The following is a 16,305-nucleotide window of genomic DNA, read 5'->3' as shown; positions in this document are numbered from 1 at the left end:
TTTTGGTGGATCATGGACTGTTTACAGCCCGAATCCACCATCGCCCGGTATGTACTCCCTTGTACCCTTATCGGGACGCAGTACGTCTCCCCCAGATCGGGGGCGGGTGCTGGAGGCCCGACAACCCGCATCACCTGCCCCACCTCCATCATGGAGCACTCCCGGCGCACGTGACCTGGCCGTCCGCACCTCCAGCACACCGGCCCTGGTGTTTGAGGCGCCATCTGCGAGGGAAGCCCCCTCTCCGCAGCGCCGGTACCCTGAAATGCACCAACAGAGGAGATATTATAGCCCCGTGCCCCCTGTGTATATGTGGGTGCGTGTGGGTGCGATTTTTTGTTGGCTGCCCGCGTGGGGGACCTGCTCGTTGGCTCCGGGTGGCTCGGTCGTGCGTGGTCGCTGCTCCCAGGACGTCTCCTCCATCCCCCCCCATAGAGGGGCGAGTCGTCGGCGGGGTGCTGGGGTGGGCCTTTCGGCTGTCTTTGGGGTCGCCTCCCGCTGGACCGCCAGGTGCTCCTCCGCCAGTTTCACCGCTGTTTTTACATCTGGGGAGCTGTGGTACCGCACCCATGCTGAGGTCCTGGCCGGGAGGGCATCAATAAATTGTTCTAGGATGATGGACTCCAACATCTTTGGGTCCAGCCCATTGGGCTGGAGCCACCGGGTTGCCGCGTCCCTCATCCGGTATGCCAACACGAAGGGCCGGTCCTCTGACCCCAACTTCATGGCCCGGAACTTTCGGCGGTGGTCTTCAGGGCTGCTGCCGACCCGGTCCAGGATGGCGTGGCGTAGATCGGCGTACTGCATGCGGGCGGTCGCCGGGAGACTCAGCGCCGCCCGCTGCGCCTCCCCCACCAGGAGCGGCAGCAGCTTCGCGCCCCATTCCTCCTCCGGCCACTTGCACGACGTCGCCGTGGCCTCGAAGACGTCCAGGAATGCCTGGGGGTCCTCCCCCTCCACCATGCGCTTCATGGAGGACATCCCTCCCGCTGCCTCTGCTCTGTTCATCAGCACTCGCAGCACTTGGGTCTGCTGTCTGCTCGCCGCTGACACCTCGGCCAGAACTTGGCCCAGCGCCTCCAAAGGGGTTGGTGCCGACATCCTCTTCCTGGTCCGCTTTCCTGTTGGGCACCACTGTAGCGAGGCTTAGGTTCGGGTTCGTCTGGGACCACAGGAACTGGCACAACCATCCGATGCAGCGTTTACAATTATTTTATTTTCTTTCTCCCAAAGTTTCTCTCCGCTTTTCAGCGTCTCTCTCGTGGTGTCGCTCTCGTCGTCTCCAGCCCACACCACCCCCTCATGGTCTCCGACGCTGCTAATAAAAGGAACAAGTGATTAGATAACTCGTTCCCGCTGAGATATCCACTCACCTGTCTGCCGCTTCATGGCCGGCCCCTGCACACACCCCGCCCTCAGGGAACGCGTGAACCACGCCCCTCTCCACAGCGATTAATTTAGTCATCGATTCGTTGGATCTATGCTATGCGCATGCGCAGAGGCTACTTTTTATTTATTTTTATTATTTTTTTATTTTTATAAACCTTTATTTATAAACTGCAACATTTATAGTTGAAAAACAATAATCAAAATAAGTATGGTGCCAGTCTGGTGCCAGTATGCTGGTTTTTTTCAATAAAATACTGGAAAGGATAGAAATGTAGTTTGTCTCTTTTATCCGATTATTAATCGATCAATCGAAGTAATAATCGACAGATTAATCGATGATCAAATCAGTTGTTAGTTGCAGCCCTAATATAATTAGTCAACGCAGCGTTAACGGCATCACATATGCAAAATTTTAAGTCAATGTCAAAATATTGTTTTATAGTGGCTGGCTCCTTGCTGGAGTACTTGATGAATGGGGACTTCAAGGCGGTTCTTAGGAGCACTTCAGAGCTGGTTCTGCTCGTTGGAGATTGCACCTGCAGTGAGGGGGAGGACATTGAGGCCTACCTGGAGCGACAGATCCTGTTGTACCTGGATGGTGGCGAAGATGGGGATCGAAACAACAGGTAAACAGCAATATCATCGTTTGACAACAGACGACCAGATTATTGGTAAAAACGTATTTCTGTCAATCGAGGGATTGATTAACAGACACGTGTAGTTCCAAATTGCTTGTCATTGTCATAGTAATGGATTAATTTATTTTGAACATGCTTAACTAAACTTACAATAAGGAACATCATAGATTACACTTGGCAAAATTTGGCATGACTGAAAAGGAGTAGGATGAAGCAGTGCTTGGTTAACCCTGCACTTCTCCATGCTTCAGCAGGTATTGAATATTTCTCGATTTTATCGTAAACATTCTTGTAATAAAACTCATCGTTATATAGTTTTCTAAAAAAAACAAAGTTCAGACTGGGCAAAGGGGGAAGGCTGAACAAGAGCCCAAGCGGTCAGCTCATTGAAACACTGGAGGTAGTCTGTTGGTTACACGGTAGGACGTGTTTTTAATAGTTTCTCTTAGGGATGTTCCAGTCTGGGTTTTATGCTGCTGATTCCGATACTGATCTTTGTCTGATACCGATCACATGTATTAACTGTAAATGTTTCAATTTACATAACTAGTTTCTCCGTCCATCCATCCATCCATCCATCCATTTTCTACCGCTTGTCCTTTTCGGGATTGCGGGGGGTGCTGGAGCCTATCCCAGTTGTACTCGAGCGGTAGGCGTGGTACACCCTGGACAAGTCACCACTTTGTCGCAGGACCAACACAGATAGACAACATTTACACTCACATTCACACACTAGGGCCGATTTAGTGTTGCCAATCAGTCTATCCCCAGGCGCATGTCTTTGGAGTACCCAGAGGGAACCAAAGCAGTCAATGGGAGAACATGCAAACTCCACACAGAAAGACCCCAAGGCCGGGAATGTAACCCATGACCTTCTTGTGAGGCACATGTACTAACACCTTTGCCACCGTGCTGCCTAAACTAGTTCCTCATTCTCCATAATTGCTTACAATTGTTTAAGCAAAACGGAATCCACAGCACACAACAACGAAACAAATAAAAAAACTACGATATATTACTTTTTGGAATCATTTTGCCTTCAAAGTCCTCCTGTGTCCAGGAAATTATTCTCTGAATTTGTAGACATTAACATAAGAAAAACATTTTTTTTGAGAAAATAAAAATATCGATATAATCATTTTACTTTCAATGATATACTCTTATTACCCTTCGTGTCGATACCAGGATGGATCTGCCCTTTTACGTGTCGTGTAGTGACTGCGACATCCGGTGGTTGGAGGGCAAGGATGAAAAAACAAACAGTAACTTAAATCTATGCTCGCGACTTAAAGCATTACATACAATAACCCTTAGAGGCCGCGTGCATCTCAAAATAGGTAACACTCTAGGTACCACTGTTTGCTCAAATGGAGAAAAAAAATGTCAACAAAAAAAACTGTTCTTAACATTGATTCTTCTAGTGTCTTAGACAAACTCACAAGTTAATATTTAAGCAATGGATGGTTCCTTTTATGTCGACAACCGCTTCTGTTGCTGTGAGTCAGTCAATCTGAGGGGCGTCATTTTAAATGTAATCCACTGCATAATGACTTGATGAGGTGGGTGTGGGTGTGGAAGTAGTTGAGCGTAACTCCAAGCAGTTCCCAAGCGTGTCTGATCGCTCCATTTAAGTGTCTCTATTCTTTTTGTCATGAATTATTCATTCTTAATAAGGACATCTTAACATTTCTCTTCCACCCACTGGCCGGAAACCTCCTGAATATAATGACTGTGGCACATAGTGCTCCTCCTTCCCTTCATCATGATTGCTTCAGTTTTTTTTAATTGCCCGGAAGCAAATAGAAAGGCAGCCAAGCGTGTTGGTTGTCCCCAAAATTGAAAAAAAAAACTAATTGCCCATCAAGCAAAGACGGCTAAAAATGGCTGTGGTCCCCATTTAAAGGGGACTTATACTCATTTTGGACTCCAATAGAGCAGCTACACACAATTACCCGCACAGAAAGCTTTTTAGATCTTTGTAGATCTGCATTACTTCCTTGCATTTTCTGCATCCTGCAAAAATGGTCTGAAATCAACTACACCCCTGGCCTGCTTCCTGCTGAGCCCACTTTTCTGTGATTGGTCACAATCTGGATGACTTCCGAAGGGCTGCCTAGCGGTGCCGAGCTCCACCTCATTTTGCCACTTCAGGCAAACAAAATGAACTTGCGCTCACATCATAGCAATTATTTTCTTGGGACCATTGCTCAATGTGGGATTAGGCATCTTTAGATTTGACGATTACACTTCTGATTCCGGTTGCTCGTTTCAATTTTATTTCGAAAGGATTCTCTATTCCGATTCTTATTAAAGGTGGTCAGCAATTTACTATGAATTTCTCACGGGGCTATTTTTAAAGCAGTATATAAATATTGGGGCTGTGAATATTTGGGCACCACACGATTCGATTCGACTTGATTCTTGGCGGTAACAATTAGATTTAGATTTCTAACATAATTAACTGTATCCACTCGGCATCCATTGCACCGGTCACCCAGGGGGGATCTCCACATCTGCGGTCCCTTCCAGGGTTTCTCGTTGTTCCCACTGGGTTGAGATTTTTCTTGCTCTGATGTGGGGATCGTTCTCCCTTTGAGACATTTGTGATTAAAGGCTATATAAGTAAACTTTGATTGATTGATTGATTCTTGGGTTCAAAACGGTTTGTCGATTCAAAATCTATAAATTTTTAATAACATTGGATGCCAGTTGTATAATTAACTAATTTCCTCCGTAAAAGAGATAAACAGCATTGATCAATTTCTCTATTTCTTTAAAGAAAACTGTTTTTCTTAACCTAAATGCTTCCCAAACATTTAATAAAGTAAATACAAATAAGGCAACAAGAGAAGTATTCAACACTTCTCTTTTCTAAAGTAAATTTGTACAACAGATATGGGTATCTACATCAACAATATGATTTGCCTAAGTGGCTGGACAGGACAGATGGAGAACCCTCCCGTTAGGGCATTCCAGAGTACTGGAACTCGAATAGAAAACGCTCTATAGCCCGCAGACTTTTTTTGGGCTATGGGAATCATGAATAAGCCGGAGTTCTTAGAACGCAGATTTCTGGCTGGGACATATGGTACAATACAATCAGTAAGATAGGACGGAGCTAGACCGTTTAGTATTTTATACGTAGTAGTAAAACCTTAAAGTCGCATCTTAAGTGCACAGGAAGCCAGTGCAGGTGAGCCAGTATAGGCGTAATATGATCAAACTTTCTTGTTCTTGTCAAAAGTCTAGCAGCCGCATTTTGTACCAACTGTAATCTTTTAATGCTAGACAAAGGGAGACCCAAAAATAACACGTTACAGTTATCGAGACGAGACGTTAAAAACCCATGATTAATGATGTCAACGTTGGTGGTGGACAAAATGGGACAAATTTTAGCAATATTACCGAGGTGAAAGAAGGTTGTTTTAGTAACACTCTTAATGAGTGAATCAAATGAGATAGTTGGGTCAAAGATAATACTGAGATTCTTTACCGAGTCGCTTTGTGTAATTGTTTGGTTGTCAAATGTTAAAGTGGATTTATTAAATAGGTGTCGGTGTCTAGCAGGACCTATAAACAGCATTTCCGTTTTCTTAGCGTTAAGTTGACTACAGTTTGGCGTGTTGGTCAGCTTTAAGGGCATGTAGAGTTGGGTGTCATCAGCATAACAGTGAAAGTTAACACCGTATTTGCGTATGATGTCACCTAGCGGCAGCATGTAGATGCTGAAGAGTGCAGGGCCAAGAACCGTTACCTTAACATACTCCAAGGTCATATTGTTATGAGAAACGCACTGCATCCTGTCAGTGAAAGAGGAGTTAAACCAAGAAAAGGCTAAGTCTGACATACCAAATTGTGTTTTGATACGTTCTAATAAAATGTTATGATCGACGGTATTGAAAGCAGCGCTAAGATCAAGTAGCAGCAACATTGATGACGCATCAGCATTCATAGTTAGCAATAGATCATAAGAAAGGGTGTAACGGTACGTGTATTTGTATTGAACCGTTTCGGTTCGGGGGTTTCGGTTCGGTTCGGAGGTGTACCGAATGAGTTTCCACACGGACATATTAAGTACCGTACCGCACGTTGTGTAAACAATGCACACCGAGGCACAACACACGGCATGCTAGCAACGACCGGGCTACGATAGAATGACCATATGTCCTCTTTTCACCGGACATGTCCTCTTTTGCAGGGCTTTCTTAAATGCCTCAAATGTCCGGCATTTTGAGTAAGGGTTGCGTGTATTTTCAATGTACGTTCAGGGCTAAGAAGGGGTTAAAAACAAAACAAATGGTGGATGTGTGCGCACAGCAGCATTCGTGAGGGAGGGGCAGAGACAGAGAGAGCGATAGAGTTATGATAAACGCGCATGCGTAGCCAGGCTCTGCTTTTTATCGATAGATTTATCAGATTGAATTTTTTATTATCAATAGCAGGGGTGTCAAAATTGTGCCCCGTAGGCCATTTGCGGCCCACAGCTAATGTTTTAAAGGCCCACGGCAAATTCTAAAAATACTATTAAAATAAACAAAAACATAACAAAAGTGAAATAAAAAAGCTTAAAGGTTAAATGTAATTTAGAAAAAGTTGCAATGTTGACTAATAAAACAAAGCTGTTTTTTTTCTTTCAAACTGTCATTGCTCAAAACAAAATATTGAATCCAAATCAATGTTATTATGAATTATTGACCCATCCAAGGTTCCGATTACTTCACATCAAATATTCCACTAAGAAAAATATTTTTGGTGGAAGATTTTGCAAATTTGGTAAATAAATAACCAAAAAATTTATATTTTGTTGTTTTCTTACTGTACCGAAAATTAACCGAACTGTGACCTCTAAACCGAGGTACGTACCGAACCAAAACTTTTGTGTACCGTTACACCCTTAATCATAAGTCATTTTTGCGAGGGCTGTCTCCGTAGAGTGATTTGCCCTGAAACCGGACTGAAAGGGTTCACAGAGCCTGTTAGACGCTAAGTGTTCATTTAGCTGCTGTGCAACAATTTTTTCAAGGATTTTCGAGATAAATGGAAGGTGGGGCTTCCGCCGGTAGTTTACCATGAGGTCAGGATCGAGGTTAGGTCTTTTGAGCAGATAATGAATAACCGCTTTTTTGAATGCTAGGGGAACAGGGCCAAGGGAAAGTGATAAGTTAATAATATTTAACACTGATGGTCCTAATATTATTAGTCATAATATATTCTCCTCTCTGAGCTGCCACCTTAACGTGGTAGAAGAGTTTGCGTGTCCCAATGATCCTAGGAGCTATGTTGTCCGGGGGCTTTATGCCCCCTGGTAGGGTCTCCCAAGACAAACTGGTCCTAGGTGAGGGATCAGACAAAGAGCAGCTCGAAGACCTCTATGAAGAAAACAAACAAGGAACCCAGATTTCCCTTGCCCGGACGCGGGTCACCGGGGCCCCCCTCTGGAGCCAGGCCCGGAGGTGGGGCACGATGGCGAGCACCTGGTGGCCGGGCCTGTCCCCATGGGGCCCGGCCGGGCACAGCCCGAAGAGGCAACGTGGATCCCCCCTCCAATGGGCTCACCACCCATAGAAGGGGTCATAGAGGTCGGGTGCGATGTGAGCTGGGCGGAAGCCGAGGGCAGGGCACTTGGCGGTCCGATCCTCGGCTACAGAAGCTAGCTCTTGGGACGTGGAACGTCACCTCGCTGGGGGCGAAGGAGCCTGAGCTAGTGCGTGAGGTGGAGAAGTTCCGGCTAGATATAGTCGGACTCACTTCGACGCACAGCAAGGGCTCTGGAACCAGTTCTCTCGAGAGGGGCTGGACTCTCTTCCACTCTGGCGTTGCCGGCAATGAGAGGCGACGGGCTGGGGTGGCAATTCTTGTTTCCCCCCGGCTCAGAGCCTGCACGTTGGAGTTCAACCCGGTGGACGAGAGGGTAGCTTCCCTCCGCCTTCGGGTGGGGGAACGGGTCCTGACTGTGGTTTGCGCTTACGCGCCAAACCGCAGCTCAGAGTACCCACCCTTTTTGGATTCAATCGAGGGAGTACTTGAGAGTGCTCCCCCGGGTGATTCCCTCGTTCTACTGGGGGACTTCAATGCTCATGTTGGCAGCGACAGTGAAACCTGGAGAGGCGTGATTGGGAAGAATGGCTGCCCGGATCTGAACCCGAGCGGTGTTATGTTATTGGACTTTTGTGCCCGTCACAGATTGTCCATAACGAACACCATGTTCAAACATAAGGGTGTCCATATGTGCACTTGGCACCAGGACACCCTAGGCCGCAGTTCCATGATCGACTTTGTAGTTGTGTCATCGGATTTGCGGCCTCATGTTTTGGACACTCGGGTGAAGAGAGGGGCGGAGCTTTCTACCGATCACCACCTGGTGGTGAGTTGGCTGCGATGGTGGGGGAGGATGCCGGACAGACCTGGCAGGCCCAAACGCATTGTGAGGGTTTGCTGGGAACGTCTGGCAAAGTCTCCTGTCAGAGAGAGTTTCAATTCCCACCTCCGGAAGAACTTTGAACATGTCACGAGGGAGGTGCTGGACATTGAGTCCGAATGGACCATGTTCCGCGCCTCTATTGTCGAAGCGGCTGATTGGAGCTGTGGCCGCAAGGTAGTTGGTGCTTGTCGTGGCGGTAATCCTAGAACCCGTTGGTGGACACCGGCGGTGAGGGATGCCGTCAAGCTGAAGAAGGAGTCCTATCGAGTTCTTTTGGCTCATAGGACTCCTGAGGCAGCGGACAGGTACCGACAGGCCAAGCGGTGTGCGGCTTCAGCGGTCGCAGAGGCAAAAACTCGGACATGGGAGGAGTTCGGTGAGGCCATGGAAAACGACTTCCGGACGGCTTCGAAGCAATTCTGGACCACCATCCGCCGCCTCAGGAAGGGGAAGCAGTGCACTATCAACACCGTGTATGGCGAGGATGGTGTTCTGCTGACCTCGACCGCGGATGTTGTGGATCGGTGGAGGGAATACTTCGAAGACCTCCTCAATCCCACCAACACGTCTTCCTATGAGGAAGCAGTGCCTGGGGGATATGTGGTGGGCTCTCCTATTTCTGGGGCTGAGGTTGCTGAGGTAGTTAAAAAGCTCCTCGGTGGCAAGGCCACGGGGGTAGATGAGATCCGCCCGGAGTTCCTTAAGGCTCTGAACGCTGTGGGGCTGTCTTGGTTGACAAGACTCTGCAGCATCACGTGGACATCGGGGGCGGTACCACTGGATTGGCAGACCGGGGTGGTGGTTCCTCTCTTTAAGAAGGGGAACCGGAGGGTGTGTTCTAACTATCGTGGGATCACCTTCCCGGTAAGGTCTATTCAGGTGTACTGGAGAGGAGGCTATGCCGGATAGTCGAACCTCGGATTCAGGAGGAACAGTGTGGTTTTCGTCCTGGTCGTGGAACTGTGGACCAGCTCTATACTCTCGGCAGGGTCCTTGAGGGTGCATGGGAGTTTGCCCAACCAGTCTACATGTGTTTTGTGGACTTGGAGAAGGCATTCGACCGTGTCCCTCGGGAAGTCCTGTGGGGAGTGCTCAGAGAGTATGGTGTATCGGACTGTCTGATTGTGGCAGTCCGCTCCCTGTATGATCAGTGCCAGAGCTTGGTCCGCATTGCCGGTAGTAAGTCGGACACGTTTCCAGTGAGGGTTGGACTCCGCCAAGGCTGCCCTTTGTCACCGATTCTGTTCATAACTTTTATGGACAGAATTTCTAGGCGCAGTCAAGGTGTTGAGGGGATCTGGTTTGGTGGCTGCAGGATTAGGTCTCTGCTTTTTGCAGATGATGTGGTCCTGATGGCTTCATCTGGCCAGGATCTTCAGCTCTCACTGGATCGGTTCGCAGCTGAGTGTGAAGCGACTGGGATGAGAATCAGCACCTCCAAATCCGAGTCCATGGTTCTCGCCCGGAAAAGGGTGAAGTGCCATCTCCGGGTTGGGGAGGAGATCTTGCCCCAAGTGGAGGAGTTAAAGTACCTCGGAGTCTTGTTCACGAGTGAGGGAAGAGTGGATCGTGAGACCGACAGGCGGATCGGTGCGGCGTCTTCAGTAATGCGGACGCTGTATCGATCCGTTGTGGTGAAGAAGGAGCTGAGCCGGAAGGCAAAGCTCTCAATTTACCGGTCGATCTACGTTCCCATCCCCACCTATGGTCATGAGCTTTGGGTTATGACCGAAAGGACAAGATCACGGGTACAAGCGGCCGAATTGAGTTTCCTCCGCCGGGTGGCGGGGCTCTCCCTTAGAGATAGGGTGAGAAGCTCTGCCATCCGGGAGGAGCTCAAAGTAAAGTCGCTGCTCCTCCACATCGAGAGGAGCCAGATGAGGTGGTTCGGGCATCTGGTCAGGATGCCACCCGAACGCCTCCCTAGGGAGGTGTTTAGGGCACGTCCGACCGGTAGGAGGCCGCGGGAAAGACCCAGGACACGTTGGGAAGACTATGTCTCCCGGCTGGCCTGGGAACGCCTCGGGGTCCCACAGGAAGAGCTGGACGAAGTGGCTGGGGTGAGGGAAGTCTGGGCTTCCCTGTTTAGGCTGCTGCCCCCGCGACCCGACCTCGGATAAGCGGAAGAAGATGGATGGATGGATGGTCCTAATATTACAAACAGCTCCTTGATAAGTTTCCCAGGAAGTGGGTCAAGTAAACATGTTATTTGTTTTATCCCATTTACATGTCGCAGGAGTTCCTCTAATGTTATTTCATCAAAAAGAGACAGATTATTTTGGAGGGCAATATCCGTCGTACATACATTCATATCTGTGTTAATAGAACTCAGTTGTAGCTAGGACGCGTTGTCTCGAATCTACTTTCTAATGAGTTAAATTTTCTTATTAAAGAAATTCATAAAGTCATCAGCTGAGTGGGTGGAGCTACTGGGAGGAGTCCCTTGTTGGGTTAGCGATGCTGCGGGACTGAACAAATATTTAGGATCGTTTTTATTGAGGCAGATGAGATTAGACTGGTAATTAGCTTTGGCTAAGGTAAATGTGCGTTTATAAGTTATTAAACTATCAATCCATGCTTGATGGAAAACCTCAAGTTTAGTCGCACGCCATTTGTGTTCCAGCTTTCTTCATGATAGTTTAAGAGCTATAGTTTCTTCTGTAAACCAGGGGTACGCCTTTTAGTGGCCTTTTTTTTAGCTTTAGCGGTGCTATACTATCAATGGCGTCGTTAAAGTAGTGAGTGAGGTTATCGATAGAGCTCACATAATTTGGGAAAGGTACCATTACCGAAGGCAGTAGGCCAGCAAGAGTCATAGTTGTGACAACATTAATGTTGCGGCTGCTAAAGCAGTGGTTATTAGTAGCTTGTTGACAATGAGTCAGAACTTTTATTTTTATAAGGTAATGATCGGACATTACTTTAGTGTACGAGAGTATCATAACTTTGAAGGTGGTGACACCCCGGACAAGCACTAGATCTATCGTATTACCGTTGCGATGCGTGGGTTCATTTATTATTTGTGTAAGACCACAGCTATCAATTATAGTCTGGAACGCCACGCACGGAGGGTCTGATGGGGTATTCATATAGATATTAAAATCTGCTATTATAATTATATTATCTGCGTGCGTCACTAGATTAGCGACAAACTCTGAAAATTCACTTATAAAGTCCGAACATAGCCCAGGGGGGCGGTAGATAACAGCCAGGTAGAGAGGCAGCGGTGTGACAGACCTCACAGTAAGCACCTCAAAAGATTTATACTTATTACTTAGGTTAGGGGTAAGGTTAAGGTTTTCATTGTATATTAGTGTGACCCCTCCACCCCTTTTAAGGGGACGGGCAATATGTGCATTCGTATAGTTAGGACGAGATGCCTCGTTAAGCGGGAACAATTCTTCTGGTTTGATCGAGGTTTCGCTGACGCCAATTACGTTAAGATGTTTTCTCTAATGACATCATTAACTAATAACGTTCTGGGAGACAATGGTATCCGTAGTACTGATGTTAATAACGTTACGTTTATTTTCTGTAGTGCGCCGTAAATCATTTCGATCACATCTAGGAATTGATATGATGGGGATCTTGAGATTATTTGCTTGGTGCTGCGATAGATTGAACGGGTCATACTTTGCCACCTCAGTAGCTTAACTGACTCCTCACCCGGACTAACAGACACTGTAATTGCCTGTGTCCAAGCTTGCTCTAGGATGGTTAGTCAAGTGCGACTCAGCTAGTAATATATGTTCTTAGATCAGTGGTTCTTAACCTTGTTAGAGGTACGGAACCCCGCCAGTTTCATATGCGCATTCACCAAACCCCTACTTTAGTAAAAAATAAAATGTTATTTTTTTCAAATTCAAGACAATGTTATATGTTTTTTACTGGTGCACAAAATGAACTGTGCATGAACCACAACAAATTACACACCTGCAAATCAAATGGAAAATTAGAGGGAACATTGTTTTTATTTACACGATGAGTTGGGTGTGTCTTGACTTCCGCGGCGGAGGCTCCACCGAACCCCTGGGGTTCGATCAAACCGAGGTTAAGAACCACTGTCTTAGATAGAGTGATGGCGCCTTCCCTGTTCAGCAAGCCCCGTTTGACCCAGAAAGAGGGCCAATTATCAATAAACGTTAGTCCCTGATCTCTACAAAAACTAGCCAGCCATTTGTTAAGTGAGAGTAATCTGCTGTACCTCTCATCATTGCCTTTCGCAGGCAGACAAGAGACAAGTACTCGATGCCTGGAAATCTTTCTAGCGAGATTACAAATCCTAGCTATGTTCCTCTTTGTAATCTCTGACTGTCTCATCCTAGTGTCATTGGAGCCAACGTGTGCAACTGTGTTCCCATAGCTAGTGGTGAGATTAGCCTATCATACGTGTTCACTAGGCCTGTTGCGAGTTAGCTCCCTAAGGTTAGCTTCAATGTCAGGTGCTCTGGCCCCAACAATACACTTAATTATGGCTGGTTTGTTAAAGTGTATGTTTCGGGTGATGGAGTTCCCTATGACTAAGGTGTGGTGCCTGGTAGACTGGGGTGTGGGACTAGCTAAAGAGCTAAATCTATTATGCGTCTTAACCGGTTCACCGTTGCTTGTAGGCCGCTTAGGGCTGCTACAAACTGTGCTAGTCATCTCGCTACAGCTAACTCAAGCAGATGTGTCCGCAGCGTCTAAAGTTACAAAATTACTCTGCTCTAGTAGGGCCAACCTATCCATAAGAACGGTGCACGAAGAGCAGGGAGCCATAGTCACGTTGTTTCTTTCACCGAGTTGAGTTCTTGCTGTCTCCAGAGAAGTGGCCGCTACGTGTGGGAGCAGATTTCCTTCAGACCGTTGCCGCCTTTGCCACGCCAGGCTAAGCTTCGTTAGCTTAGCAGCTAGCTAGCTGAGAGAGGGGCCATCCGTTCTCTGTCTCACCAGACAGAGAGCGGGTGGTTTGTTAGTTTGATAAGACTACTAAATATGTTTGGGAAGGAATAAAGAAAGCTGTAAAACAATTAGAAGGACACAGATAGAAAGATAATACTTAGCTTTTTTCGCGACAGCAGCGAGCAGTCACTCACGGCCAACAGGAAACAATTGTTTAAGCAAAATAAAGTCAATAGTACACAGTAACTAAACAAAAGCAAAAACAATTATCGATTGCTCTTTATTTTTTACCCCCAAAGTCTTCTTGTGTTCTGGGAATCCATCCCTGAATTCATAAACAAAAAAGACAAAAGATTTTGATAAAATACAAATATTTACCGCCCTGCGATGAGGTGGCGACTTGTCCAGGGTGTACCCCGTCTCCCGCCCGATTGTAGCTGAGATAGGCTCCAGCGCCCCCTGCGACCCCGAAGGGAATAAGCGGTAGAAAATGGATGGATGGACAAATATTTACCCTTTCACTCTACCTTTGGTATAGACACTCACAGATTTATTGATCGATCCATCTTACTCTTACAGTATATGTATGCCTGGCAGTGGCCGCTTAATAGCAACAGAGCCGCCCGACAGTTGTTATATTATCTATTATCCAAGCCACTTTATTTATATAGCACAATTTTAAAAACAGTAAAAGTTTCACAAAGTCCTGCACAACATTTAAAATACCAGATAAAACCATAACACTTGAGACAGTCTAGTGCAGGGGTCGGCAACCCGCGGCTCTTTAGCGCCGCCCTAGTGGCTCTCTGGAGCTTTTTAAAAAATGTATGAAAAATGAAAAACGTTGAGGGGGAAAAATATATATTTTTTGTTTTAATATAGTTTATGTAGGAGGACAAACATGACACAAACCTCCCTAATTGTTATAAAGCACACTGTTTATATTAAACATGCTTCACTGATTCGAGTATTTGGCGAGCGCCGTTTTGTCCTACTAATTTTGGCAGTCCTTAAACTCACCTTAGTTTGTTTACATGTATATCTTTCTGTGACTTCCTAGGACGTGTTTTATGCCACTTCTTTTTCTGTCTCATGTTGTCCACCAAACTTTTAACGTTGTGCATGAATCCACAAAGGTGAGTTTTGTTGATGTTATTGACTTGTGTGGAGTGCTAAACAGACATATTTGGTCACTGCATGACTGCGAGCTAATCGATGCTAACATGCTATTTAGGCTAGCTATATGTACATATTGCATCATTATGCCTCATTTGTACCTATATTTGAGGTCATTTAGTTTCCTTTAAGTCATATTAATTCAAATTATATCTCATGACACACTATCTGTATGTAATATGGCTTTTAATTTTTTGCGGCTCCAGACAGATTTGTTTTTGTATTTTTGGTCCAATAAGGCTCTTTCAACATTTTGGGTTGCCGATCCCTGGTCTAGTGCAAGGAACATTTAACTTTCAATGATTAGATAAACATAAGGACATAGAAATAGATCACACAACTCTCATCCTGGTTTTTAAAAAAAGTTTTAAGATGTGATTTAAAAGTCATTAAGGAGAGAGACATCCAAATCACCCGAGGAAGATCATTCCAAATCTTTGGAGAAACAGCAGAGAAAGAGCAATCCCCTCTGGACTGTAATCGAGTTTTAGGGACGATAAGGAGAGATTGATCAGCTGACCTCAGAAAACTTGTGGGTGTATTAATTTATACAATGTCAGAAATATACTGATATACTTATAAATTAAGAGATTTAAAAACAAGCCATACATTTTTTTTAATTAATTCTAAAATGACCTAGGAGCCAGCGAAGAAACACTAGAATAGGGGGAATATGGTCACAATTTATTTTGCCAGTTGAAAGGCAAGCAGCAGCTTTTTGGACTAACTGCAAATGTGCCTGGTTCACACCAACATAAAGTGAGTTACAATAGTCTAAACCTGAAGAAATAAAAGCATTCATTACCTGTCAAAGTGCTTAGATAAAACTGAATTAGTTTTGGATAAAAGCTAATCTGTTGTTCCCATTTAAAATCAGTGTCAAACTTTAAACTAATATTTGTGATAAGGCATCAGGGGCATGAGAGATTACATTTGGGCCAAATAAAATCATTTCTGTCTTGATTTTATTTAAATTAGGGAAGCTCACAGCAAAACGGGCTTTTATGTCCTCGAGACAATTTAAAAGTGTTTTTGATTACGGGACACCTTTACTTTTCAAAGGGGCATACATTTGTGTGTCATCAACTGAAAGATGATATGCTATGTATTGTATTTAGAAAAAACATGTGTTCCGTGGGTTAGATGTATAACGAGAACAGAATAGGTCGAAGAATTGAGCCCTGAGGGACACCACAGGACAACGCAGCACAAGCATAGGCAGATACATTTTGACTGGAAAGGATCGGTTTGTCAGATAGGACCTGAACCGGTTTAAGGTGTGCCTCTTAAAGCCACACATTGTTCCTAGCGACTGACCCATGGTGTCAAATGCAGCAGTTAAATCTAGAATAATTAAAATGGCAGAATCGCCAGCATCAGTAGACAGCAAAAGATAGTAAAGTGGAACTGCGCTTTTTTGGGGAATTTTGCCTATTGTTCACAATCATTATGAAAAACATGACGATGGATGTTTTTTTGTTTTTTGCATTCTGAATATTAAATAAAAGCAATCGAAAGTTTGCTTACAATGGAGCGTACGGGAGTCGCGCAATTCTGCCTATCAAGCCCTTAAAAAAACATCCAAACCAAAAGGTTTTATTTACATGATGTAAGTATATATGTAATGTAGTAACGGGCACATTTATAATAACATTTAATATTTACGTATTTTGATCATTTTAAGCATACGTGCCGCATTAATTTAAAAAACATTTTGCTTTTTTTTCATCACTGATTATTACTCACGCAGACTTCATGAGAGCCAACAAACATTAAAAAACATCACTTACTGTGCAATGT

At 45.4% G+C, this 16,305-nt stretch overlaps 1 protein-coding gene across 2 annotated transcripts in view; it reads left to right on the top strand.

Moving 5' to 3' along the window:
* The window catches only part of ttc27 (tetratricopeptide repeat domain 27), a 120,921-nt gene that overhangs the window by 24,846 nt on the left and 79,770 nt on the right, over nt 1–16,305 (top strand). For both annotated transcript variants that reach the window (XM_061964625.2, XM_061964624.2), the window contains one exon: nt 1,832–2,015. In XM_061964625.2, the coding sequence (XP_061820609.1) occupies nt 1,832–2,015 (184 nt within the window). The remainder of the gene's footprint in view (nt 1–1,831; nt 2,016–16,305) is intronic.

Source organism: Nerophis lumbriciformis, linkage group LG02 (assembly GCF_033978685.3).
Source record: "Nerophis lumbriciformis linkage group LG02, RoL_Nlum_v2.1, whole genome shotgun sequence".
Lineage (NCBI taxonomy): Eukaryota > Metazoa > Chordata > Actinopteri > Syngnathiformes > Syngnathidae > Nerophis > Nerophis lumbriciformis.
Note: the sequence above shows the minus strand (reverse complement) of the source record. Positions and strands in the feature narration are given on the sequence as shown.